The 15,572-nt window shown below is 40.4% G+C and overlaps 2 protein-coding genes across 2 annotated transcripts in view; one reads left to right on the top strand and one right to left on the bottom strand. All coding sequences in view use genetic code 11, as the record gives it.

Annotated features, from left to right (window-relative positions):
• Positions 1–271: 271 nt before the first annotated feature.
• EGR_02542 (hypothetical protein) lies at positions 272–3,381 on the bottom strand (the record flags this gene model as incomplete). Its single annotated transcript, XM_024491791.1, has 6 exons — positions 272–404; positions 1,246–1,376; positions 2,128–2,180; positions 2,273–2,334; positions 2,465–2,539; positions 3,296–3,381. The coding sequence occupies 6 exons, from the start codon at positions 3,379–3,381 to the stop codon at positions 272–274; spliced, it is 540 nt and encodes a 179-aa protein (XP_024353942.1).
• A 4,179-nt stretch (positions 3,382–7,560) lies between these two features.
• Positions 7,561–15,572, top strand: part of EGR_02541 (Actin-related protein 2/3 complex subunit 3) — a gene marked incomplete at both ends in the record, with an annotated part of 9,506 nt that continues 1,494 nt past the window's right edge. The window contains 11 exons of the mRNA XM_024491790.1: positions 7,561–7,620; positions 8,587–8,686; positions 8,965–9,028; positions 9,615–9,857; positions 10,887–10,995; positions 11,277–11,964; positions 12,031–12,191; positions 12,233–12,619; positions 12,696–12,836; positions 13,055–13,429; positions 13,517–13,768. Coding sequence (XP_024353941.1) covers positions 7,561–7,620; positions 8,587–8,686; positions 8,965–9,028; positions 9,615–9,857; positions 10,887–10,995; positions 11,277–11,964; positions 12,031–12,191; positions 12,233–12,619; positions 12,696–12,836; positions 13,055–13,429; positions 13,517–13,768 — 2,580 coding nt within the window. The remainder of the gene's footprint in view (positions 7,621–8,586; positions 8,687–8,964; positions 9,029–9,614; positions 9,858–10,886; positions 10,996–11,276; positions 11,965–12,030; positions 12,192–12,232; positions 12,620–12,695; positions 12,837–13,054; positions 13,430–13,516; positions 13,769–15,572) is intronic.

Below are 15,572 nucleotides of genomic sequence, written 5' to 3'. Positions count from 1 at the left end.
CATGCAATGGATTTTCACTTTTTTACACCAGCTTATTTCTGGAAACAGTGCCGATTTTTTAGAGAGTGTAAACCTGAGAATTTACTCCGCTGGATTTTGCGATTCTTATAAGTTATTCATACATTAGGCGCGTATGACCTTTTCTAGAATGAAATTAATTTTTTTTGAAAGGTACAGTTGGTGTTCATAACGTCTTAGAATGCAAATCCTTTATCCGCGTCCTCCCCCGAGAAGTCCGTATGCACTGCAAGATACAATTTTTTCAGCTAATTTATATTGTCATTTTTAACAGCAAGATACTGAGTTGAAGTGAAAATAAAAATTTGAACAGCATTCTTTTGCGATTACACCGCGTTGTGTCCTCACAGTGAAGATCAACCATTCTACGGAATAATGCATCACACCTACAGCGCAGTATTGAAATACAAATGTGCAGACTCATGAATCTCGCTGTAATTTGCACTTTTCGGCTAATTTATATTGGGGGGAATGGATCTGGTGCTTGCCAACGATGTAATTACATAATTCATTTGGGCATACTATTAAGTTTGGTGTCTCGTACAACATCCAAATCGCTCCCACGAAAGCTTTAAGGAACGAGGCTCCAATATCCAGTTCCAGACACAGAGTTTCTCTCATTGGGATTCTCATTACTATTGGAAAACAAAGAAATACTTTAGGAGTTTTACTTATTTTCTAACTTAATCACACATTTTAAGGAAATTTTGGTTTGATGCAATGCCTTCAGACTCCTAAGTGCCGCTTCAAATGTCTTTCAAGAATTGCTGTTATTTCAGCAATTACCTTATTTATTCTTAAACTTTCCGTAAAGATCTTAAAAGTATTTTCAGGCACTAATAGCACTGGATTTTAAGACTAATTAGGGCATTTTAATGATGTGGTAAAGTGGCTTTACAAGAGTGTATACTATTGTCTCGCAACATGCGAGTAGGCTTTAGTAGGCAAGTTTGACAGCCAAAACCTTTAAGCTCAAATAAAGTTACCAAATCATTGGCTGAACATATGGGAGTGGCAAGTTGTCAAAAAATCTGCAATCGCATTTCCTATGACCTACTAAAAGGACTTAGATAAATTCGATTTAATAGTCTTCCGTTTCACTTATTTGTTAGGGAACCATGTGGCATTCAAGTGGGTAAAAAACCCGCTGTGAGCTGTTTTTTCTTACACTAGGCATAGATGCCCCTTTTTTGACAGATGTCGTGCCAATGTACAACCAGTAACTACATTATCTTGATTTTTCTGCTTCGCTTTTTATTGGAAGGTGACCCACTTAACAAATTTATGTAGCAGCAAAGTTTATCAAACAGAAATATCTTTTCCCAGTTGACAAACGTTTGTCTGGTTATGAACGTTATCTGAAAGAACAAAAAAGTGGAAAATTGGTATTGGTGATGGGTGGAGATAATTAAAAAGGACAATAGAGCCTGTGTATGAACGCTCCGCGCAAAGTGGGTGGTTTACTCGTAAAGCTCACTCCCTTTACTGCTTCATCCTTGGGCATCACAGGACGACTTCATTCTAAAAGTATTGGCCAAAAATTCGCAGTGAGCTTCGAGATCATTTTTAAATCGACTTCGAGCACTGGACCTTCTTTTTCGTCTAGCCAGATGGAATTGCGCGAGTTTATCGATCAAGGTGATTGAATGATGTTGTCACTGCCTGGCGAAAGCATCATTTCAACACTCATTAGCATTACGATTGTTTGCCTATTAAGCTGTGGCTAGCAAATTTTTTTCCTAGTCTATCAAAGCGTGGGAATTGTGAAAAAGTAGAGATAGCTAGGGTAATCTCATTTTGACTATCCAAAAACCCATTTTGTTATTAATCGTGATAATTACAAATTTCTTAGAAGTCTTGACAAGCCTAGACAGTCGTGGTTTAACTTAGTCATGAAGACGATTTCCCAATCTGGTCACACCACACAGAAGTACAATAACAGCCACATGGTCATGCGAACAACTGTACGCCTTCACACTCCATTTGTTCGGACAATGGTCGAACAAACGACTCGCTACCTCTGCTGCCACTAATCATGCAGTTAGTTGTAGGACCCATCAATGAATTCCCAGTTGGATGAGACACAGAATCGCTGAATGCATCCCATACTTGAAATACACATTTTCCCTTATTAAATGACATTTTAGCAAATAAAATTTTCCCTGAAAATTGCTTAAGCAATTTATGACTCCTTAATATTGTTGCCGTCGATAGGAGGAACAATCGTGTTCCTCTGTTCAGTTAATGTTATTACAGTGAGGGTAAATAAATGAAACTGGTGAAATGCTAATAATTAAAAGGATCATTCCATAAAAGCTAAGTTCCATCAAAATATATTATTTTTCTCATTGATGGCTGCTTCTGAGTTTAAATTTAGATCTCAGAAAAAGTGGTAATGAGAGGTTATAACAACCACAGCTTAACCATGATTTTGCATATCCCTCACCAGTCATAATGAATTTGGATTGGGAAACTAATTTTCATAACAAGATGCAAGAGTTCTGCTGGCGCATAAAAAGAACTGAGAGTTGAAATTATGAAGACAAGTAAATTTTGGTAAAGGAAATGTTAGGTGCTGGTTTGCACATTATTGTGATAAGCGGTTAATGTATCAAATTGCGGAACTTCAAATTGTGACGAAAAAAGCAAGGAAGTAAAGTTTACCCATTTGCATTCGCAATCTAGTTCAACCAAGACTGCATTTTTTGTGCACTTATGGCTTGGGTAATTAAAGAGAGCGCAAAACAGTCCACTAGTGCTCGCTCCACCAACTACATGTAAACTGTTCGGTCAGTCTTTCTGCTGCGGTGGATGGTGTAGCTGTTTGGTAATGGCTATCGGTCACGACTCGTAGAAAGACCTTCGTACTTTCACCCTCTGCGGCGACAGTTTTCTGTGTTGCTTTTATTATTTCTGCCCCACTGTAAGCACACACGCACCAACACCGACACTGGTGAGCTTTTTACTGCTTTCTTCTCTTGCCATCCAAAAGACGCATTAATCGGAATACACACGCGGCAGCTGACACTAGACGAAAATTATCCTCTCCACATCGAGGGTTATTGGCAGTTCAAGCTCTTTATTTGAGGCTTCGTCATACATTTTTTCAGACCTCTGTACAATCACACCAAAGTCACTACACTCAACCTTCTTTATATTTTGAATAATTTATGCTTCTCACAACCCATCATTCTTTCCGAAACAATGTTACGAGGATAAAATCCACTCATTGAACCAAATTTCGGACCAAGAATAATACACCATCCTTGTGTATTACCGTAACTGACTTTTTTCATAATGTTGAATTTGTTTCTGTGACGGCACTGTTTTTCCTTCCCAAAAGTGCCACTTGTGAATATGCATAAAGTGTGATGCAAAGCGTGCTAGTGATTAGGGTTGATTTATGGAAAAATGTGATCGAGAGCTATCGTTGTGACAGTTTCCTCTTCTGCCAGAGAGCACTTTTTAACTTCAAACACTTGTCAGTCTTTTTACTTCACTTTTCAGAGAAAGCTCGTTTACTTTGTTACAGTTAAACTAAGTGGTCTTTCAGTTAAAATCGCATCATTAAAACCGGTCTAAGCCAGCACATTTTAAATGATATCAGTGTCGTAAAACTAAAGTGTGTAAATTTAAATAAGGTAGCTAATGGATTAGATTGTCGAGATGTTGTCTGGAGGAAACACTAATTCTGGAAAATCAAGGGTGCAAGTACGTGCTTAATTTGTTGAACGAAGTCCAGCGTCATGCATATGTCACATTCAAATAAGATCACAAATAAGAAGATGAATCCAAACTTACCCTTTTAATTTGGACACTCACTTACACCTCACTCCTCCAATGGATGTAATGTGCAGATTGGAAATGGCCTTCGGTGTTTACCATACCTTCTATACGTGTAGCACAACCATAGTTTGGGGTGTGTAAGAGTCGTGAATAATTGAGAGATACGTCGGACACTAGCATCCGCCCCGCGAGCACCACCAGCAGGACATAATACGAAGTAGCACGCGAGCGGAATCGCGTCCGACGCGATGCACGCATCCCTCCGCTAAGTAGGCGCTTTATTCACATCCAGAAGCTCACAACAACAGCAGCTGCTGTGGTAAAATTGACACCAGGGTTCTGCTCTGCTTTTCAAAATCCTATCTAGCATACCAATGTACCAGCATTAGAGGATCAAGCCTGAGGTTAACTTCTTCATAATGAATTGCTCTAAATAAGAGCCACTGTAAAAAGGTCCCTGGGTGATTCTTCTTCTCCCGAAGCGAAGCGATCTCAGTTCACTCTCAAAATACATCCTTGACGCTGGTGTTTTGCCATCGTGCTCAATGTATAAATGGTACCTTTTAGTTCATTTTCATTATCATGTAATTACAGTGGATGTTTTATTTTAGCTAACAAATCGACTGCGTTGACTTAGAGTGGTTCCATAGTTGCAGTCATCGGTAGTTAGTCACACCCCATTATTCCCAGACATGAGGTAGTAATGCCTTTAGTCAAAATACATTCTCGTTCCCGCAGGGATTTGATTCAAAGTAAATAATCCAAAGTCTTGGCTTGCTAGGAAAGTTTGAAAAGTGATGCACACAGCCAAATGTTAAATATATGGAAGCGGAATTTGAGCTTCAGCAAATGTCTTATTTTTCTGCTTCTCTCCTTTCAGGTAGATATTTCTGTTAAATAAAATTGGAGATCTATTAACAGGAACGGTCTGAGTCTTTTAATCCATTAGCTGAAATTTTCCCTATGCGAAGCTGGAGCGTTTTACAGTTGGGCATTTAACAGTCATGTTAATAAAACGAAAACCGAAATGCGCAAAAGTTGACAACAAGAATAAGATTCAAGATACCAACAAAATTGGATTAATTTCAAGTCCTCCATTCAGAGGTTCTTGGGGCTTGATATGGCACTCTAAAACATTTGTATTCATCCAAAGCACAAAATCGAGTTAGCAGTAAATAAAATTCGCGGAAATGACGTTAGGCTAATGTGATTTCTTCAAATCTGATTTGTCCACACCACATCTCAGTTTAGAGCTAACTCTAAAATTTTCCTTTTTGCCGGAAAGACTGAGTCTGCTTACTTATTTGTAAAAGGAATCCTCAGATTAAACTTATGTGACCTCGAAATATTTGGCAGAAGTTGATACCTGTAGATAATACTGGAAAAGATTGCGCTTTTGTAAGTACGTGCGCGATGTGGCATGGACATGCAGTTTTTGCGACTGAACATATTAGGTGTCCGTTTAAAAATACATCATCAAATGTTATCAATGGTAGGAAGGAAAAAGAGAAACCTGTCACTTGGTGGAAAATTTGAACAATTAAAGCTGCATTAGCAGACGTACCAAACCTTAATTAAGGTAGAAGAAGATAAAACTATAGAGGGTTCTTAATAAGCTTCAAGCTGTGCCATAAAGAAAAAATACAGAACACATTATAAGAATACAGAATATAGAAGAATGCATGCAACTCGTGACCGTTAAAGGCTTAAGAGCAAAAGCTATAGTTTTTATTTGCGTCAGACTTCCAATGCATTGTCATTTGTTGACATTCAGCACGATTAAAGGAATGAAGTGGCAAATTTTATGCAATTCCGGGCAATTTTCCTATGAGCAATTTGTGCTACCAAATAAACTAGGAGAAATAGCAAATAGCTGCTTGGTGAAATTTACGCTCTTTATTAGTTAAGATAGCTAATGTGAATCTTGATGGTTGTTTAGCAGGAAATACCATCATTTTCACTTCCTGAAAAAAAATTGGTGGTGTTTTGGAGTGTAGCCAAAAATTAGGAACGGAATGAACAAATAAACAAACTTGTCCCAGCTTTTTTGAAAAAATCTAAACTATAATATCAGGGCAAGAGAGCCCATTTGGAGAAATTGGCAAGGAAATAGACTTTTGTGAATTTCTATTTCGGCATTTAAATGCGCTTACAGTGGTTGAGAAATAGGCTCAAGTCACTAAGTCTAAAACTCGGAATAATTTGTAACATAGATAAATGGACATATGCACTAAAATGAAGTTGATTTTTGGTGCTAATATAATTTCTAGATGTTGTTGTTTATGAAATAGGGTAAATGAGTTGTCGGTGGATGGGGTCGTGTGCCCCAAAACCTTTACTGGATCAGCTCTCTGTTGACTTTTAGTAATCTGCTGGATTGTTAAAATTGCTTGACCGCTTTACCCGCCCATCTATATACCAGTACACAGGCTTGGAGTCATAGTTTAGCCCTAATTCAGTGTCGGCCGCTTTTTCTAATAAATGGCAGATCATGTGAAGTGCACGTTTAAGCATGTCGTACGAGTAAATCACGTACACTTGAGGGCACGGATTTCACATTTGACTGTTGACAGTTCAGCTCCCCTACCAAAATAAACTTTTACCTCAAACATTTTTCCGATACCATTCTTGACAGACTTACAGTCCCCCTTTGCGGTCTCAAACACTTTCTCACTTTACTTCACTGTCACTGACAATCACGGAGTTAAGAGATGGCATACAGCCATCTGGCCTTAAACCTGATTTTCGTTTTAGCAGGAGTCTATTAGCATGTGGTGGGACAAAGTCTCAACAGTCATGTTAACCACTTATACCCAAGAGGCAAGGTGAACATTAATAATTCGGCCAGTTTACTTCAACTAGTCGGCGGAGAAAGTTATTTGGGCAAAATGTATTTCAAAGCACGATTTATCTTCTGACAAAGTTAATACAGCTATTTCGATTCTCATCCACCTCTCCGGCTATCAACATTAAAGTACCATCATCTATTTTGCCCATTAAGGATTTATGGCGACTGCAGCAGCATTATTCAAGTTGAGTTCACGACTCGCATGTGATAGTATTTCGCTTTCATCACTAAGCAGGGCGTTTACATTACCGTGTTCGCTGAGGCATAATGCCCTTTAAGGCTACCTGTAACTGGCGTCGGGAGGGCTATCAAAAGAAGCCCTTCAATCTTCTCAAAAAGGTTTTATTGCAATATTCTGATATTTAAGTTATTTCTAGGCAAACAAATAACCGAATGCTACACTCTTCACTCACAGGATCTAATGCATTTGTTATATTAATAGCTACTACGAATGAGAATCCTTTAACTTATCAAAGTAACATCCTTACTTGAATATTTCTGTGCACATATTTATATCTGGATTTGTTTGTTTCAATCTTCAAGAAAAATGTTAAAATTTTCTGGGGTGGTTTGTCCATTAACTTACGAATATTTGACTACGGTAAGTCTGTTTGCTGTACTTTGCAATTCGTAATTGCATCTGCATATTTTATGCCGAGTTCTCAGACATAGTAAATTAACCATTTCGCTGGATTAAATGAATACGATCCTCCTTGAAAGAGCAGTGCAAGATTAACAGAACGCGGGCCATCTTTCTGACAGTTTAGTGAACTATTTATAATGAGCAAACTGTAACCTCCCCTGAAAATTGTCCTGAATATTGGCAGCCTGGCTGTTTAGCGTCAATTTGAAAGTGGTTCTATCGTGCATGGCCTTAACGTGGCATCTCGTTTAAGTTCATTGGAGCGATGGAAGTGCCGAGACCCCAAAATCGACTAGAAATCGTCTCCTCCATGCGGCGCATTCGGGTGAGCTGTTTTTTGCTCAAATTCACACCATAATAATTTCATTCCTTTATCCTATCAAACGTAATTTAGTGTAGTCTCGAAATTTTTATCCAATAAATGAATTTTCCTTATGTTTTTCACAACTGGAACAAATATTTACCCCGATAGTCGGCACATCTCTTGCAAACTGTGAGATAAACTGCGATAGGTTTTTGAGAAATGATAGAAATTGACTAGAAAATATGCCTCAATCTTTACAGCTTCAGGTCAGTTTAATTAGAAAATTGCCAATTCTGCGACTTGCATCCTGTCAATTGGTGCTACACTTAGCCGGACTAGATATAAATTTAATACTTCCGCAAAAGTTGCAAGTTTCTAACTTTTGTAGGCGGAAAACTAAATTTCAGCCACTTACGTAATACAACTTCTGTTCCGGCCTTTAAATATAATGACTTTGAATCAGGATTGTCTTCTGAACTATCAGAAAGGAAATGCGCTGCCTTCTTTTCAAACTAAATCACTACAGACCTTTCGGAGTACTTAATTATTGCACTTATGAAACGCCAAAGTACCTAACTATGATGGAATCACGAGACACCCGGTATGTCAATGGTGAAATTCCACAATGTAGTTTTAGGCTATATTGCAGAAGTGTAATGACGGACTCTTTAATACTTTAAAATCATTTCCTTAATAAATACGCTATAAATTTCGGCTTTCTCCTAATCACACTGCAATCAGCACAACTGAATACGTATATAAAGTCCGTGCCATTATGAATAATCGTTATTTTTAAGGCCTCGGTTTTGGTATTTTCGATATTCAGACATTACCACCCTATAGATTATCTAAAGCTTTGTAAGAAACTGGTAAAACACCAACCTACAATCAAGGTCCTCTCTTCTTACATAGTAACATCTCCGAAAGTATTATATTTAAGCACGATACCCCCTTTGCTTCCACCTTGCACATTTGTTACATCTTTAGTATGAGTTCAAAGCCAAAGGAGTGAAGAAACAGAAGGCGTTACTTAAAGTGTCAGCTGACGGTGTCTATGTTTACGGAAGAAACAAACCAAAGGTGGCAAGTCTTTCCGTGTTAATTTTTTTGTTGGCTGATTGCAGTACTTAAACATGCATTAGCGTTGTTTCACACACAGTTTTGAATTGAGGATGAAGAAACGATGCCATTGCATGAGGCATTTTTGCATACCCTGTACATTCATATCAATTAAAGTTTGACAGTAGCAAATTTTTACGTTTTTATTATTGTATTCTAATTATCAAGCATTCATATCCAGTGGTTTAGAAACCAAAAGTAAATTCCACTTTTTGAGTCAATTAGCATATTCTAAATTTTCAACAGGTCGGAACCAGGCTCTCTTCTGCCTTAAGCAAAATATCGGGATCGACTACTCCAGTCCCTACTGGTGAGCTAATCTGACTAAATTTACCTACGGACACAAAGTATGTACGGCCTACCTGTTATCACTGCATAATGTAAAAAGTTTTAATCGCTATGACAAAGTGGTTTTTGATGGATTCTTCTACCCCTTCAAAAGTCCGACTTTCAGCATTTATTGCAAGCCACTTATGGTTTTGCCATAAAATGGTTTCACCTAATTCAGTATACGTAAACTAAAATGCCTTCCGGGAAGGTAGCATGGAGAGCCATTATCAACATACGCAAGCATTGTTTTCGGCTATGGTATGAAAACGTCGTAAGTAGAACAATCGCGGCAGTTGACATCTCTTTTATAGCTCTTCGTATTCCGTACTTTGTTGCACTAGGCAATAGGGAGCTTACTCAGCCTCTTGAGGATGTATTTAATGTAGGCAAGCTCAACAGCTCTTTTTGTTCCCCTTAAAAGGTTAAAATGAGCAGCTGACTTCTTAAATCTTACAACATTTGTTTTTAAGGTTTTAATAGTTCAAAAAAGGAGAGCAAGAGGATATTAATTTATGCTCAAAATAAGCGCCCTTTTGCGTTCACAATACCCCTTGTTGGGAATGCAGTTGCTTTAAATGCGAGAAAAAGAGCACTCTACTGACAGCGGATGCTGTGATTGTCCTTGTTATAGAAATACCTACCTCAATGAACATGGAGGTTGGTGGGACTGGCGGGCCTCAGACGCCCTCCTCTCCCTCCTGCCACAGTGGCAGCAACGGTGGCGGTCTTCTCGGCTTGGGTTTGCGCAACGCCTCTGCCCTCTCCTGCGTACATCCCGCCAACGTAATACTCTTCCATCCTATCTACAGGTTGGTCTCATCCGTCAATACTAATGCCACTGATTTGATCAGAAAAGTTCAAAAATCTGCAGTGAAGTCAGTATAATTTTGTTCTACTAGGAAGCTTCCATAGACTTTAAGAAATTTCAAAGCCATATTTTTGAAACACGACAGTTTCAACGCCTTATATCAAGGTCTTTGCAAAAGAAGCACTATTATTTCATCCCACCAAAACCATGTCTCACCTCGATACTCGTGCCACGACTTTGCTCAAGTTTTTTGGGTCTTAACATTTTACAATAACTTTCAACCAGAAAGTATGAATGGCCTGGAATTTCAAATGCGCCTTGTTCGGTGATTTCATAGCCCTCGTAGAATGTTTAAAAGCAATTTTGTGAGGTCTCTGAGGGCCTCGAGGACCTTTATGGTATTTTTTGGCCTAAAAATTGGTCGTGCAAAGAATGCAGTTGAGTAAACAAGAGTGTCTCGAAATATTTCTCAAACACCCCTAGAATTGGTGGAATCCGCCTAGTATAGACCGCGTCCATACAAATTCAAACGGCACTTGTACCTCTCCGAAATATAAGTCGTGAACGTTATTACCTCATTCAAGTACCCTTTAACTACCATAATAGTGCAATTCTCACGAATAAAGCAATAATAGCTGTGATCCCAAAAGGAATCGCCTTTAACTTATGTCGAGCTGTGTAAACTGTACAAAGGGAGATCAGGTTACCTGAAGGTGGATTTCCTACGCTTTCGAATTCAATGGTTTCTTTTCTATGCATTAATAATTACCTAAAAATCATAATTACTCGAATACCGCTTATGCCCGTGAATTTTTATTCAAGCCTCGATTTCCATTCATTTAGACCTGACTCCAACAATATAGTCGTAGTGACTAGATAATTACTAGATATTTGACACTCAGTAGTACTAATGATGAGACAGCACTTTTGCAAAACGTATGCGCGGTTCCAACCAGTGCCTGATCGGCGCGATCGCTTGAAATAATACATTTGCTCTTTGTAAAAAAACACTATTATTCCGCCCTTCCAGAATTTTCTACGTCTCTCATGACTCTCAGGATTTGAAGATATTCAGCTATATTGCTAGAGATGGCAAAAGCAGCTGCTTCAAATGCTACGTCTTCAAGGCTTATAAAAAAGTGAGTTGATAAAGCGGCATAGTCTGCATAATTGTTTTACTTTGAGTTTATGCCCAATCAAAGCGTCGAAGTAGCTTACCAGTGGAAAACATAAACAAAGTTGGGCACCTTATGATTAAAGTCAAACAGTGTTAGCCTTAGGGTCTCCTCTCCAACTGAAATGACATCAATCTGATATGGATAATGCGTTTTATTCAACTTCATCGATATGATTTAGCTTTAACATTGTAAATAATGGTTTATTTGGGTTTCTGACTATACACTTTTAATGCACCGAACAGTTTGATTTAAACGTCTTCTTCGCCCAGTTGCAGGCGATGAGAATAGTTCGAACTGTTGGCCAGGCTTTTGACGTCTGTCATCGGCTGGCACTTCAAAAGCAGGAAAACGATCAAGCCTCAAAGAAGAGCGACGAAGGTCAGACTGCAGGAGGTGGTGATAGTTTTCACACGACCTTACCACACCGTCGAAAACCGCTACAGCAGAACCACCGCAGTCAATCACCACCCATTGGCGAGAACTCCTCGGACGAGAACGAATGGCATTCGCCGCGCAGGCGACGACATCGGACGCGACGAAAGAATTGCAGCTCCGATGAGGACCCTGGGAAGAATGGAAGGGAAGATCGTGCGAGGAGCGTCATTTACAGCGAGGAGGCCTCTGACGAGGACTCAAAGCAACCCATCACTCCATTGACGTTGAAGAAGGTAAAGAAGGCCGCTTCTGGCCTACGTCGGCGTCGTCATCGTGCCTTCAGCAACAATGGCGATGCTTCAAGTGACAGCTCTGATGTTCCACGTCGTTATCCTCGTTCGCACATAAAGCAGAGCATCACCAACGATGACTTCCTAGCATGGGACCGATTCGGGCATGGTCTAGGATATCCAACACCTATTTCTCTCCCCCTCTTCGGTTTGCCGCAAAGTCAGTCGCTTGATACAAATCTTGCACGCGAAATTTTGTGTGGAAGTAAGTGATGATTTATTTATCTCAGTCTGCACATGATTTATTAAATTCAAACTTGTCTATTTTTAGGTAGCACACATTCAGTGCAAAGCCAGTCCAGTATTCCACCTGATCCCGTTCTACTTAGTCGTTTGTTGAGCGAACTTCAAGGTAGCCTAACGAGTGATCAGCCGGTTGTGTCGAAAGAAAAGCAACGTCAGTCAGATTCGATGTCATGGGTTCCATATCTGGTAAGGAATAATCTTTGCTGGCCTATTACACTTCTCCATAGGGTGGACGTGTCGGAACGTTAAGTGAGACGCACGATTCTCTCATTCGGCAGCTGGACATTCTAGGAGCCAAAATGACTAGGACGTGCAAAAATGACCTAAGATCAGTTTCTTCCTACCAACTTTCGAAGGAGGCATCAAACAGCGGCGATCCTACCATGGGAATACCGATTTCAATTACCGCTCCCAACTTGGCCTCCACACCGGCTGACTCAGCAAAGCTAGAAGAAAAGGTAGCCAACAGTGAGACAGTTCTGTCTACGGAAACACTCGATGTGCTAAAGCGGCAGCTAAATATCCAGGAGACAGAGACCAAAATAGCCATCTATCAAGTCCATCGGCTAATGAGGCAACTCAGATTGGAGGCTGCAGCGCGTATGGAAGGGCAAGTATGCCTCAAATCCCGTAAAAACACTGCATCGATACCACCGATAACGGCCATTCATGGCATCTACCTCTTTTTAGTATCGAATCGAACAGCTCCTCAACCAAAACAGGAATCTTTCTGAAGGGTTTCAGAAAATGGCTCTGCGGTTAAAACGTCTGGAAAATCTCTCCCCAGTTCCTCCTGCTACCTCAATTTCCAAAGTTTCCAACGGCGTGTCTGTAAGTAAATGTCGGCAGCACACCCCATGCCTTTCCTGCTAAAAGATGTAAACTTGTACCACAGTGTTTTATTCAGGATTTATTTAAAACTGTTTATTATGACAATGTAATCGAAATTTAAGCTTGCCAATCCAAGAAAAGTATGTAACGCTGTATCACAACAGAAATCTGCGTTGCAGAGCGTCGCGTCACCGAGGACATCATCTCATTTCCCCCAGCCATCCACCTACTCCGGGTCAAAGTCAGAGGGTTTTTCGCGGCTTGCAGAGCTGGACGCAATGGTGCAGAACATGCTGAGTCCTGGTTCTCGGCATCAGTCGCTTCGAAAAACCTCCTCCTCAGGACACACAGTGCAGGGACAGCTTTCCCTTAGTGGAAGTCCCAAACTCCCCAGTCTTTCCCCGTTGCAGTCGGGCCGAAGTGGGATCGCTAACAACGGTACACGGCTATCGGGTACTGAGAACTCCTCTAGTCCTGGTGGTAGCAACTCACTAAGTCTTCCTCCTCCACTGCAAATGCCCTACCGCAGTCCGGGTGGCGAAGATGGCTTTTTGGAACTAGCCACTCGATCGTCAGTACCGAATGACGAGAAGGTGAGTGAGCCCGTAATTAAAGCTGTCCCTCTTGTGTACATTTATTTCAAAAGCGAGGCCGAAGTGTCGGGGTTGATGTGTGCATAGGTGTCTACGTGCAACTGGGTGGATGAGTGCTTCGGTAGGACAGCGGAGAACCAGGCAGGGAAGGGAAACAATCCGATGGAGTTGCTGTTTGAGCCTTTTCGAGGACAGGAGGAGCTTTCCGGCGGCCTCCTACCCCCCACACCTCCCGCGAGGGTGCCCTCTGCCGTGAACGGCGGCAATCCCTGGGCGGTCGACGCTGCTGCTATAGCGGCCGAAAAAGAGAGCAGTCAGAAGAAGCCTCTGAACCTACCGGTAAATCACATGGATGTGTTGGTAATTAGGCCACATGCAACGATGACCAATTTGTTTGTAGGCAGAATTTGAAGGATTTACCACTTTCTACCACCAAAATAAATCACTCTCGAACAACAGTTTCGACCTTTTATTACAGCTACCGGTCCCTTAAGTCTTGTAGAATTAGGGCCTGTTGTCTAGTCGAAAGTGAAGTTGAGACAACTTAGCTGCATAATATGATTTCCAAGTAGTGAATGTGGAAGATAAGTTACCGATGAAAATCCGTTCTTAAGCTTATTTTTTATGCATAACTGGGGTGGAGAATATATTACAATCGTGTAATACTTAGCTGAGAGGCGGTATAGTTTAGTCATTTGTGTTGACAAGAAATTATTTGCAGCATTTGCTAACACAGACATTTATGCGTTATGATTTGCGTAGACTTTTCATCCGTTTTTTTGGGAATTTTCTTTACTTATAGGTTGAGTAGGTCTATCCAGTGGCGTTGTGATTTTCTATGTGGCCTTGAGACACGCGCTGAGTTCGTGTCTTCTGTCGAAGAGATCTCTAAGAAACGCCTACACCCAAATTCCTCTTCCCCAAAATCCAACTTGCATTTATGACCTTCCGACCCGCCACAATCATAAGCACCTTTTTTATCATAGCCTTGTCCACCCACTACTTCCCTTCTCCCCAACCTCTCGATCTGGTCTGCCTTCTCTGTTAACTTTACCAGTATGCTATGCTTGATTTCATTCGCACTACTGATCTCTTACTAAATTCTTTTCGCTGCTACAGCCCTGTTTAAGTGCTTGCACAACCGTTAGCAGTGCATATAGATGTATGCAACCCCTATGCAAAGGGGTGACAATGCATTAAGCCTCGGAGCTTTTGAATTGGCTTTAATCCTTTTACTGTCACCTCAACATGCAAGCGTTTCGAACTGTCTCTTGCGAAAAAGCGATTCCGTAGGAATTTGGTTTTCCAGTTTGAGCACCTCGGACTTTTTGTGTTTATTACATCGAAACATGCAGAAGTCATGCATTGTTCCAGGGGCAAAATTACTGTATCTAACCGATAATTCGAACCAAACGAATCTTCCACTAAGCTCAAAGGAATGCTCCATTTGTCAGATACCTCCTTATGTGCAAAATACCTATCACATACGGTTCGTATTAGGAAGTCTTTATTTCCATTTAATATGCAAGTGAATCCACTCCCACAGACATCAATCAGGATTAATTGTTCCTCTGATACAAATGCAATATTTAGATTCACCATTTGTAGGTAGTTTCTTTTTGAATCAAAATAAATATGAAGATAAATAATAGACGCTGCTCGAGTGGAATCGTGGCAAATTAGAGTGCTGTAAAGCTGTAAAACCAAAAGAATATGTCCCCGAACAACAAACAGATGCAAATAAACATATTTCTAAAGTTAAACTTCATAAGGGAAGTCAGTCATCCGTTTAGAGATTTCCTGAAGCAAGTATGCGTTGCATTTAAGCGCGCCCAAAACACAACGGTTATAAATGTTCCGAAAAAAATTGGGCCTTTTGCCGAAGAATAAGTTGCTTACTAGGTATTTGAAAATTCACATGTTGTAGAATTGTAAATCAATGACTCTTGATGAAATTTTGTGAATCAATTCGATGTTCTTTGATGTTTCCACATTTAAAAACTAAATCAGCTAGCTATGTAGCAATTTGACTGTGTGGTGTCCCGTTTGGTGTTCTACGAGGGGCAATTCAGAATCAGCAACTTGTGTTCCTTACTGCAGAATGGGCTTCGGGCCATCCCAACGGGCGCCAGACTCTTCTGTA

This window comes from Echinococcus granulosus (assembly GCF_000524195.1).
Source record: "Echinococcus granulosus chromosome Unknown EG_S00011, whole genome shotgun sequence".
NCBI classification, from domain to species: domain Eukaryota; kingdom Metazoa; phylum Platyhelminthes; class Cestoda; order Cyclophyllidea; family Taeniidae; genus Echinococcus; species Echinococcus granulosus.
This window is presented reverse-complemented; position numbering and strand designations above follow the sequence as displayed.